This window comes from Mytilus edulis, chromosome 7, assembly GCF_963676685.1.
Source record: "Mytilus edulis chromosome 7, xbMytEdul2.2, whole genome shotgun sequence".
Lineage (NCBI taxonomy): Eukaryota > Metazoa > Mollusca > Bivalvia > Mytilida > Mytilidae > Mytilus > Mytilus edulis.
This window is the reverse complement of record NC_092350.1, coordinates 77,866,983-77,879,916: the sequence shown is the minus strand read 5'-3', so window position 1 is coordinate 77,879,916 and position 12,934 is coordinate 77,866,983. Positions and strand designations below refer to the sequence as shown.

The 12,934-nt window shown below is 33.2% G+C and overlaps 1 protein-coding gene across 2 annotated transcripts in view; it reads right to left on the bottom strand.

Annotated features, from left to right (window-relative positions):
* LOC139482323 (zinc finger protein 45-like) overlaps positions 1–12,934 on the bottom strand; it is a 109,433-nt gene that overhangs the window by 35,923 nt on the left and 60,576 nt on the right. For both annotated transcript variants that reach the window (XM_071266147.1, XM_071266148.1), the window contains exons 2-3: positions 9,000–9,629; positions 5,942–6,086 (exon numbers count right to left, since the gene is read on the bottom strand). In XM_071266147.1, coding sequence (XP_071122248.1) covers positions 5,942–6,086; positions 9,000–9,629 — 775 coding nt within the window. The remainder of the gene's footprint in view (positions 1–5,941; positions 6,087–8,999; positions 9,630–12,934) is intronic.

Below are 12,934 nucleotides of genomic sequence, written 5' to 3'. Positions count from 1 at the left end.
TGGTTACCGCCGTTTTAGAATGTTCATCATACCTACGTACACAGCCGTTTGTTATAGAATGCGACCACCAAGCGTTGAAACCGCTATTTAGCAACCAACTGAAAGGCGCCATTTATGAGCGATGGATTGCTATTTTGCAGCAATATAATTTTGAAATTCAATACAAACCTGCGAGGGAAATGCAAGTTCCGGATGCTTTGTCACGATGTACGCAAGAGACTAATAACGCCTTTGAAAGTCCAGACGAGCAAGATCCGTACTTCCCATATGAACCGGAAAATACAGGTCAAATAATTGTTCCAGGAGGTATTCAATTGACCACTTTATTACATGACTCGGATACTAGCGACAGTAAAAATTTACAATTGAACAATATTTGTCTGCCTGCGCCAGTTCCGATGTACACCGTCGATAATAGTGTTCCACGCAAAAATGTATTGTCACAGGCACAAAATGAATATGATGCCGACACTGAAGACATTGATCAACAGTTTGCACGTGTAGCAAAGAAACGTAAACCGCGAAAAACGATACAACTTTACCCACGAAAGAAATATAACGTAGTGAAAAAATCAGAACCTTTTAATAAACTGACCGATTGTGACTCAAAGCATACTCAAATATCGATTTCTGATCAGTTGAACCAGTTTGAAAAAGTTTATCAACAAATCAATCAGTCGACTAATTTACCAAAATCGGATCAAATATTTGATCAAAGTACTGATAGTGCTACTTCTCAATGTGATGCAACATTTTTCAATCAAAGCACTGAAAGTTCTCAAAATGAAGAGCCAGACAAAATATTTAATCAAAGCACTGCAAGTGATAATGTACAGGATTCGGACAAAATATTTGAGCAAACTACTGACGTTAATGAAACGCAGGTTACTTATATAAGTGAAAATGAAATCACGAACAATTATACCAACAAACGAGACTCTGATACTGGTATTGATAGTGATCCAAATGTAAATATTTTGAAATCGATTGACATTTTTAGGGAAAAAGGATTTAGTATAGAGTCGATACATGAATTGCAGCGCAATGACACAAACTGCAGACCTTTAATTCAGTATCTTGAAAGAAACGAACTACCAAAGCTGCAGAAAGAAGCCCGCAGACTTCTTTTATTAATACCAAATTTTCACTTGATCAATGGAATATTATTTCATACACGAAATAGGAAATCAGTGCGTGCAAAAACAATGAATAATTTTCAGCTAGTTGTCCCGGAAATTTCATTGAAAACAATAATTGCATTACATCATGATTCGACATTAGGTGGACATTGTGGTATACAAAATACTCTTGATTTAATCCAAGAACAGTACTATTTTCCGAATTTGAGTGAAAAAGTAACTGATTATATTCGTTCATGTCATGAATGTCAAAGCAGAAAAAATACCACTCTAAAAACAAAAGCGTCCATTACGTCATTTCCTACGCCATGTGCACCATTTGAAGTTTGGGAAATGGACCTTCAATATGGACCCGTTCCTGTCTCTCGAAGTGGCAATTCTTACATTTTTACTGCAATTGACTTATTTAGTAAATACATGTTTGCAGAGCCGATACCTAACACTGATCCGTTAACAGTCGGAAATTCTCTTTTTAGATTAGTCACGCAATTTGGAGTTTGTCGAACTATCGTTAGTGATCAAGGATCGGAATTTATTGGTAAATGTTTCCGAGAAGTTTGTCGTTTATTGGATATTATTCAGGAATATACCCCTAGCTTCGCTCATCATTGTTTGGGAGCATGTGAGAGACCTCACAGAACTTTATCGGAAAGACTAACACCGTTTATTGTAAAAGGAAAACCATGGGAGGACGTATTACCGGGAATAATATTTTCGATGAACAATACGCCAAACCAAAGTGTTGGATTTTCGCCTTTTGAAATAGTGTTTGGGAAAAGACCCCAATTTCCGTTGTCTCTACATATTAAGGACACCGACTTTTCGTCTGTACCTAAAGATTGTCATTCGTATCTGAAACAGCAATGTGAAAAATTAAACATTATACGTACTGAAGTCGAGAAAAATGCTATCAATTCAAAAGTTAAAATGATGGACCGAGTAAATAAGGACAAAATATCAAATATTTCATTTAATGAAAACGACTATGTTTATTTGTTGAAAGAGCCAACCGGGTCAGGACAAAAATTTAAGAATAAATTTGCCGGTCCATATGTGATTTCTGCAGTAAATAGCCCTCATATGTACACCCTGAAGGACCCACACACGAACAAAATTCTTTCAAAGCCAGTGCATATCAATAGACTGAAATCTGCGTATGTGAGAAAACCAAATCCGTCAAAATATTTTATGGACCCTGTTCATACGAAACTAGACGATGTTGAAGTGCAAGATTATACATCTATGGATGAGGATAATACGCCTGTTAAGGACAACCAGTACACCAGTTATGACAATGTATCTGAAAATACTCCCGATTCTGATAATACAAGAAAATCAGACAATATTTTGATTGTTGAAAATAGTACAGCCATGTCTCGCCCAAAGCGCACTAAGAAATTACCCGCTAGGTTCAAAGATAATAATTTCATTCATTTTAGTGAGGTTGACGTATCTAGCGAATCAACGTCTGCAAGTCAGTTAAAAGTGAAAAGATTTCTAGCGCACAAAATTATGAATGGAAAAAGAGCGTATCTTGCTCATATAGTTGGTGAACCAGCCCAACACGCTATGTGGCTTCAAGAACATCAGCTTGGACCGAAAGCAAAGGCCAAATTAAAATCTCGACCTCCGCCAAAAATTTAAACATTTTTATTGTCATAGCATCATCTTTATTTAATTAGCGTCCACCATTTATATACTCGTTAGATTTATCTCATGAGTACATGCGCGATACAACTGTATATATATATATTCACAAGTAGACTATTTGTCTGTGAGAGTTTTCTCATGGCTACATGCGCAATACAACTGTATATATTCACAAGTTGCTATTTGTCTGTGAGATTGATCTCATGACAATTTAATGAAGTAGCTATGTACAACGTAACATTTATCGAAATTTGGAACATCGACTCATGATATTAATAATTTGTCAAGGATCTGTGTTTGCCGTCTGTATTTTATTCTTTCGCAAACTTACTTGTGAGATTTATCTCATAGTAAGATATCCGTTATACTGAATATCCGTAAACATGGTAAATGAAGACCAACAGGCAAAAGAAAAGAGAATTGTGAACATTTATTGTGTGTTCCCTATTATATTTTGTATTATTATGCATTGATGTTTTATTATATCATTCCGGCATCACTTACATATATGATTATTGCAATATTTTGTATTGATTATTGATAACATGAATAATTTTGTTTGATAAACATGTTTTTTTTTGTAATGAAGCTTTTATTAGAATTTAAAGGCAGTTAGCCTAAATTACTTTTGAAAGGCAAATTCATTGACTTTAGAACATGTAGTTAAAAGAAGGGTTTTTTTTGTGGTTTTTTTTTTCATTTTGAATATAGGATTTTGCGTATCGTATAAAACTTTTGTTTGTAATTTCGAAAGTTGCAAGGATTAGTTAAAGACTTAATCGTATTGTCAAAACTTTATAAAGAAAACTACACTTTATTTTAAGAAATGAACATTGTTTTTTCTGTAGTGCGAATTGTTAGTGAAATAAGTTTAATACCCCCAAAACATGGAAATTGGAATAGTAAGGCATAGATAACCAAATGAGATTGTATGAATACCTGTCAGTGACTTTTATATGTTAATCACGAATAACCTGAGTAGTATTGCTGTGAATAGTATGGTTCACGAGAAATTCAGAGTGCATGAGAGTTTTATGATCTGGTCTTATATTGTATTTTTGTGTGAGACTCTTTGAAAGTGTGCATATTTTATCACGTTTAGCATTTATCTACAAAATAAGAGTAAGGTCTCTGGTGATTTCATAGTAATTTTTATCATATGATATTAACTGTCACGTTTATGACGAACAAGATATTTTCTATACATGTAGTACTCTGCAATTTGTTACAAGATGCTTATTCCACAAAATTATCCATACCAGTTACTTGTTTGTTTTTATATATTGAAAGTTGAGAGAATTTTGAATATTATGAAAGTTAGAAAGATATATTGGTATTATTGATCATGTATTTTATTTGATTATGGTATGAATTCCACATATGCAAAAATTCATTGGGAATTTTCTTTCTGCCGGGGGATGTTATATATTTAGCTATATATTATATGTTTATGTGTAATTCAGTTTATATGTTTTACGGAACTGTACAAGTGATGTCCGGAAACGCCTTTTTGTTTTACTCTCTCTTTTATTATAAAATGTCGTCAACGTAAGACGTGTTTTTATTGCTTGAGCTAGTCCCAACCCAAAACTTATAATTAAAACGAGGCGATATCGTTACACCCTTTGGACTTTAGTGTAGACCAATTTGAAAACAGGACTAAAAATGAAGAATCTACATAACCAGTTAGATTTGGTATATCAAAGAACCCCATTTATTCAATTTTTGATGAAATCAAACAAAGTTTAATTTTGGACCCCGATTTGAACCAACTTGAAAACTGGGCCAATAATCAAGAATCTAAGTATATTTTTAGATTCAGCATATCAAAGAACCTAACTGATTCATTTTTTGTCAAAATCAAACTAAGTTTAATTTTGGACCCTTTGGACCTTAATGTAGACCAATTTGAAAACGGGACCAAAAGTTAAGAATCTACATACACAGTCATGACAGTTAGATTCGGCATATCAAAGAACCCCAATTATTCAATTTTGATGAAATCAAACAAAGTTTAATTTTGGACCCTTTGGGCCCCTTATTCTGTTGGGACCAAAACTCCCAAAATCAATACCAACCTTCCTTTTATGGTCATAAACCTTGTGTTTAAATTTCATAGATTTCTATTTACTTATACTAACGTTATGGTGCGAAAACCAAGAAAAATGCTTATTTGGGTCCCTTTTTGGCCCCTAATTCCTAAACTGTTGGGACCTAAACTCCCAAAATCAATACCAACCTTCCTTTTGTAGTCATTAACATTGTGTTTAAATTTCATTGATTTCTATTTACTTAAACTAAAGTTACTGTGCGAAAACCAAGAATAATGCTTATTTGGGCCCTTTTTTGGCCCCTAATTCCTAAACTATTGAAACCAAAACTCCCAAAATCAATCCCAACCGTTCTTTTGTGGTCATAAACCTTGTGTCAAAATTTCATATATTTCTATTAACTTAAACTAAAGTTATAGTGCGAAAACCAAGAAAATGCTTATTTGGGCCCTTTTTGGCCCCTAATTCCTAAACTGTTGGGACCAAAACTCCCAAAATCAATACCAACCTTCCTTTTGTGTTCATAAACCTTGTGTTAAAATTTCATAAATTTCCATTCACTTTTACTAAAGTTAGAGTGCGAAAACTAAAAGTATTCGGACGACGACGACGACGACGACGACTCAGACGACAACGACGACAACGACGACGACGACTCAGACGACGACGCCAACGTGATAGCAATATACGACGAAAATTTTTTCAAATTTTGCGGTCGTATAAAAACTACCTTGACCAAAAACTTGTACCTGAAACTCCCATTTTCATTTTCTATGTTCAGTGGACCGTGAAATTGGGGTCAAAAATCTAATTTGGCTTTAAAATTAGAAAGATCATATCATAAGCAACAAGTGTACTAAGTTTCAAATTGATTGGACTTCAGCTTCATCAAAAACTACCTTGACCAAAAACTTTAACCTGAAGCGGGACGAACGGACGGACAGACTAACAGACCAGAAAACATAATGCCCTTCTACTATCCTAGGTGGGGCATAAAAAGTGTGGAAAACCGATTTGCCTGACTGAAACTGACAGACGGACGGATGAATTTTGGTCCAGGTGAGCTAAAAAGGGGGAAAGGCACATGTCATGAAGACTCACCTCTCCTACTAATGGTAAAACCACATAGGTTTCTGATTCCATATGACATAAAAATCCAGGCAGGAAACTGCACTGCTACAACAAGAGTTCCTCTGGCTGGATGACAGTTATGTTCTTCTATCTTCTTTTTCAGCTGTTTTCTCACCTATGAAGTATTAATTATATAATTTAAAAATAACATCCCTGATATGTTACCAAATTGATCGTTTTTTATAGTTTTTAATTATTTTTTTACAATTCTAGTCTTGCTCTATAATTTTTGCTTAATTTGTCTTTCTTTTATAAATTTCAAGATAACTGTAGGCAAAAACACTAAGGTATAAGGCAAAACAATGCCAAAATTTGTATAAACATCTTTATTAAAGGTCAAACCCTCCAGTCATTGGAGGATTTTAAAGTTTCTATCTATCTATATTAGTTTTTCCAGATAAAAGGTAAAAATTAAAACCAGATGCTCCGCAGGGCGTAGCTTTATACGACCGCAGAGGTTGAACCCTGAACGGTTGGGGCAAGTATGGACACAACATTCAAGCTGGATTCAGCTCTAAATTTGGATTGTGATTAAATAGTTGACACAGCATAGGTTTCTGACACAGAATGAATGTGTTCTAATGAAATTAAATTTTTTGTTTTCTCTTAGAGCAATTCACTATGCTGTTGAATATTAATCCTCTCAAAAAAAAATTTGAAGAAATTTTATTTTTTTATTTATGAAATTTCAAATGAGAAAAATTGAACCCAATTTTTTTAATCACATCCCCCTTTCCCTTATTCCAAAACTAATCTCAATTAAAATTTCTAATGGAGTTTGCAACAATAACTACTCATTTAAATACATCATAAAATATTAAGATGTAAAAAAACTGCTTGTTATCACTGAATGGTAACGATTGTTTTAATTTATCAGTTGGTAGTAAAAAGTGAATATACATTGTATATTGTATATAACAAATATTTAAGTTGATTCTGGACAAAGAAAGATAACTCCAATTATTAAAAAAAAATCTTGCTATTGCACAATATTTTGCAATTAGATATTTCTTGCTTACTATTCTGGACAAAGAAAGATAACTCTAATTAAAACAAAATTTGCTATTTCACAATATTGTGCAATTAGATATTTCTTGCCATTGTGCAATACTGTGCAATTGAAAAGACTTGCTATTGCACAATACTTAATATAATAATTTTAGATCCTGATTTGGACCAACTTGAAAACTGGGCCCATAATAAAAAATCTAAGTACATTTTTGGATTCAGCATATCAAAGAACCCCAAGATTTCAATTTTTGTTAAAATCAGACTAAGTTTAATTTTGGACCCTTTGGACTTTAGTGTAGACCAATTTGAAAACAGGACTAAAAATGAAGAATCTACATAACCAGTTAGATTTGGTATATCAAAGAACCCCATTTATTCAATTTTTGATGAAATCAAACAAAGTTTAATTTTGTACCCCGATTTGGACCAACTTGAAAACTGGGCCAATAATCAAGAATCTAAGTACATTTTTAGATTCAGCATATCAAAGAACCTAACTGATTCATTTTTTGTCAAAATCAAACTAAGTTTAATTTTGGACCCTTTGGACCTTAATGTAGACCAATTTGAAAACGGGACCAAAAGTTAAGAATCTACATACACAGTCATGACAGTTAGATTCGGCATATCAAAGAACCCTAATTATTCAATTTTGATGAAATCAAACAAAGTTTAATTTTGGACCCTTTGAGCCCCTTATTCTGTTGGGACCAAAACTCCCAAAATCAATACCAACCTTCCTTTTATGGTCATAAACCTTGTGTTTAAATTTCATAGATTTCTATTTACTTATACTAACGTTATGGTGCGAAAACCAAGAAAAATGCTTATTTGGGTCCCTTTTTGGCCCCTAATTCCTAAACTGTTGGGACCTAAACTCCCAAAATCAATACCAACCTTCCTTTTGTAGTCATTAACATTGTGTTTAAATTTCATTGATTTCTATTTACTTAAACTTAAGTTATTGTGCGAAAACCAAGAATAATGCTTATTTGGGCCTTTTTTTGGCCCCTAATTCCTAAACTGTTGAAACCAAAACTCCCAAAATCAATCCCAACCGTTCTTTTGTGGTCATAAACCTTGTGTCAAAATTTCATAGATTTCTATTAACTTAAACTTAAGTTATAGTGCGAAAACAAAGAAAATGCTTATTTGGGCCCTTTTTGGCCCCTAATTCCTAAAATGTTGGGACCAAAACTCCCAAAATCAATACCAACCTTCCTTTTGTGGTCATAAACCTTGTGTTAAAATTTCATAGATTTCCATTCACTTTTACTAAAGTTAGAGTGTGAAAACTAAAAGTATTCGGACGACGACGACGACGCAGACGACGACGACGACGCCAACGTGATAGCAATATACGACGAAAATTTAAAAATTGGTAAAATTTGTCATTTCAGGCAAGAACTACTATAAAAACTCTTTTGACAGTTTTAATGCCAAATGGACATTAGGTAGAACATAATGTCATTTTTAGCAGTTTTGCCTACATCAGATTTTCTCTATTTATAGTGTATTTCAAGATAGCAGGTTCTATTAAAAGCCATGTTGGTTGAAGGAGTGGGGGTTATTTAACACTTTTTTATAAATAAATACTCCATGATGATTGTGGCAAAGTTTGGTTAAATTTTTCCTCGTAGTATCAGAAAACTTCAATACACTATCATTATGCAAATTTTGCCTTTTTTTTAGCAAGAAAACAAGTTTCTTATAAAGACCTCATTTTTCTTTTATGTTCAAAAAGCACATTATATAATGCATTATAAAAGCTATCATCTCATATCATGCATATTCTATTTTAAAAAATTTACACAAAAATATTGTATCTGGCACAACCTGAAGCTTGGAAAAATGCTCCATGACCTACAATTTTCATTTCATTTTTTAAAATGCATATTATATATATAACTACATTTTTGCAATGTATTAACAATGTACCTTAAAATCTAAAAGATTGTGTTGCTCTTTTATAACTCAGTTGTAATGTCAACACAAGAAACATTTAAATTAAATTTACATTTCTAGCCAATAACATCTTGGATTCATTCTGTGTCAAGTTATGCTTCCTGCTATAATGAAATACTTCTCCTCTCAAGGTCTTGGCTACTTCTCCCATTTCTTGGTTGACAGCAGCATATCGAGCCATGTTTCTCTGTGATACTATAAACAGGGGCAGCGTTAAACATGTTCGCAAAAGAATTGTACTTAGTATAATGGTTGCCCACCAGGGCAGGCCAGTATAGTGATGAACTGATATTATATAGTCAGAAGCTACACGAACTGGGGCAAATTCAGTTGATGTGTAATAAGCCCAACTTGCTTGAGAAAAGCTTCGTGTATTAGAAATTGCTAAACCTGGAAAAATATTCCTATTCAGCAGACTTTTGCTGAATTTAGGATTATTATGACCATCTAAATGCCTTGGTTCATTAAAAACTGAAAGATATCTAAACTTATTGACATAACAATATTTGCATCTATTTAGCTGGTAATTTTTTTGGATGAATGAAAAGCCTTTCTGTTGGTAAGCAATGCAAGGTAAAACAGCTGACATATTTCTGCAGCCAACTTGTGTCCATTTAATTCTTTGCACATTTAGAATATGATCAATTGACTGTGAAGACCTTTTAAGAAATACCATTCTCATCTGTAAAATATCAAAGAAATTACTGGTATTACAAAATTACACAAATCGAAATGGGAAAGGTTAAAGGTTATTTACATGCAGGCGCGTAGCTACATTTACGCCAAAACGCCAGGGCGTACACTTGAATTTTGATTAAAAAAAAACAAATCTGAATAAAATCAAAAGAACTTGTTAAATGCACATCAGCCGCGCGCGTACATTTCTTTCTTCAAATGCTTGTAATACTGTATGCGAACAAAAGGGACCAAATATACATTTTTTATCCAAATGATATCGTATCATATATATATTTCTTCAAATTCTGTAATACTAAAAGTATGAAATTACTGTGAGTTCGGAGTACTTTTCTTTTGTTCAAAGAAATGCATTATATGGGTTGCGTTCAATATCGTAGCAGCTACATAAATCTGCGTAGAGATACGTGGATTTTTAAATCTTGACAGCAGCAAGGTTAGCTACACGTTCAGTAGTCAAAAATGTATGTAGCCCTTATACATGTATGTTACTGCTACAAAATTGAACGCATCCCCGATGAGATTCGATAATTTATGTGGTTTGAACTTTTGTCCAGCCTTTGATTTATGTCACGAAAAGGGAAATTGGCGACACTAAATTTTCGCCGGCGGCGTCAGTTTAGTTTCAGTATGTGGTTAAAGTTTTTTAAATATAAATAACTTTGTAAAATTTTTGTGAAACTTTACGGAAGTTGCACAGAAACTGTTTATGATCAAAAGATTATCCAGAGCTTAATAATAGAATTAATGTTTAATTTTCCCGTATTTTATTGAGAAAAGAATTTTTTTGCAGGTAAAAAGTAGTTACATTTTGGGGTTAATGTTTATTATACATCAATTACTGTGTCAATTTTGGAAGAAGCTTTATTATGATTTTATGATTAATATTTAAAGCCAAAATTTTGAAAAATAATCGTACATTTTTCAGTACCAAACTGACAGACTTATCTTTACGCAATTAACAAACGTCTCGGATTTTGTTAAGGGAGCTACAGTTGATTTTTAGGGGGAAAAGGGAGGGGGGGGGGGGTGCTAGGATGAAAAATGTTGTCCTGTATTTTTTTTAGTCGTAATCTCTGTCCTTCATTGTATTTTTCACTTTTTCTACAGAACTCTTAGAATGCGAATCATAGTTAATATTGCACCAGAAAAGTTCTGAAAATTAATTATTTCAAGTTCATTAACGATTTTTTGGTTGTTGATAGAATGCTTGGCTCAACAGCCCCTTTTACTTATATTTGAAAGTAATTGGTTTGGACGATTTCTCTAAAACCAATGACCGTTAGATTCTAAATTAACACGATGAATAGATTATACGTAAAAAAAATCATTTAGATTCTGAGCACAGTATAATAATATTGATGATTATTTAGTGACAGGAATGGTATCTCATTCTCGATACAATATTGCTTTCGTGGGCTTTGTCCCCTCACTTGGACCGACTACCGGCAGGTCCTTAGACTCCTCGCCGAAGTTCGGGCGTACACGTAAAAATGACCTAGCTACGCCACTGACATGTACGTGTAAGTATAAATAACTGCCCTATATATCTTGTATATCAAAATCATGCAACTTAAACATGTATATCTAACACATCAAAAGAGGTTCAAAAATCAAATTTGTCTGCTGACAGAATGATTTTTTTCAGATTGTATATTCATTTTCATCTGTTGATGTGAATGCTTTACTTTTTTCCACAGCTTTGCTGTGTGGAAATTTTTTTTAAACTTTAATACACAATTTCCTGCATTTTATGATGCAGTCTTGTGACCTTTTCATATTCCTCCTATGGAATTAACTAGCAATTAAATAGTGTAATTTATTATGTCGCAGAATCTCGTCTTAGTGTTAAAAAGGAGGGACGAAAGATACCAGATACATGTATAGTCCAGGGGCGGATCCAGCCATTTTAAAAAGGGGGGTTCCTAACCCAGGACAAAGGGGGGTTCCAATTACATGTCCCCATTCAAATGCATTGATCGTCCAAAAAAAATGGGGGGTTCCAACCCCCGGAACCCCCCCCCCCCCCCTCTGGATCCGCGCCTGTAGTCATATGAAACTTTAAATTTAAAAAACAACAATTTTCAGGACATTTAAGATGTTGATTTAATAAAGCTGACAAAATAAAAAATGAATTTTCAGTGTGTTTTGAGTTTGTCTGAATGTTGATTGTCTATGAATCAGATATTTTATATATGTACAGGTTTAATAGTATTCTTGTAAAAGAACATGACACAGTTATCAAAATAGTCATATTTTTTGTTTTAAATCAATTATTTGTTTTATGATCTTCTGTGAAAATAATCTACCTAAAACTAAAGATAATAACAGTTTTATCCAAAAATATTCTTGTCATTATAGGGCAAATTGACGTAACACATTCAATGGTACTAGTTTCAAACACTATAAATCATGTTGATGGTATTCTGAAAATTAATGTGAGCCCTCAACCACATCTGTATGTCAAAAATATGTGAATGATTTAAGACTTCATGTAAAATATATGTCTAAAAATTGGGCTTCTCAGAATGACAGTAAATAATTCCCATACGAAAATTTCAACAGGAGTTCAACTGGACTTCAGCTGGACTTGAGACGTATTCCAGTCTGACTTTGAAAAGTCCAGTCTGACATCAGCAGTACCCGTACTTTTTCTTATACTTCGGTTATTTGCCAGCCGGTATTTTCTTAAAAGTCCAACCGCACTTTTTGTAATTCTGACAAGAAATAACCACGGCTGGAGTTTTGAGGAAAATTATCCCTTCTGTAGAATATCAGCAGGATTTTTGTCTTAGAAAATTTTACAGTCATTTATGAGCAGGAATTCAGACTTAGAAAATTTTTATCAGCCAAATCTGCCCTTTATTATAATACAGAAATAAAAAGTTTGCCACTAGGAAAGTTTAATTTTGGAAAAAATTGAATCCTTGGGGTTCTTTGATATGCTGAATCTAAAAATGTACTTAGATTTTTTATTATTGGCCCAGTTTTCAAGTTGGTTCAAATCGGGGTCCAAAATTAAACTTTGTTTGATTTCATCAAAAATTGAAGAATTTGGGTTCTTTGATATGCCGATTCTAACTGTGTATGTAGATTCTAAAATTTTGGTCTCGTTTTCAAATTGGTCAAAATAAAAGTCCAAAGGGTCCAAAATTAAACTTAGCTTGATTTTAACAAAAATTGAATTCTTGGGCTTCTTTGATATGCTGAATCTAAACATATACTTAGATTTTTGATTATTGACCCAGTTTTCAAGTTGGTCCAAATCAGGATCCAAAATTATTATATTAA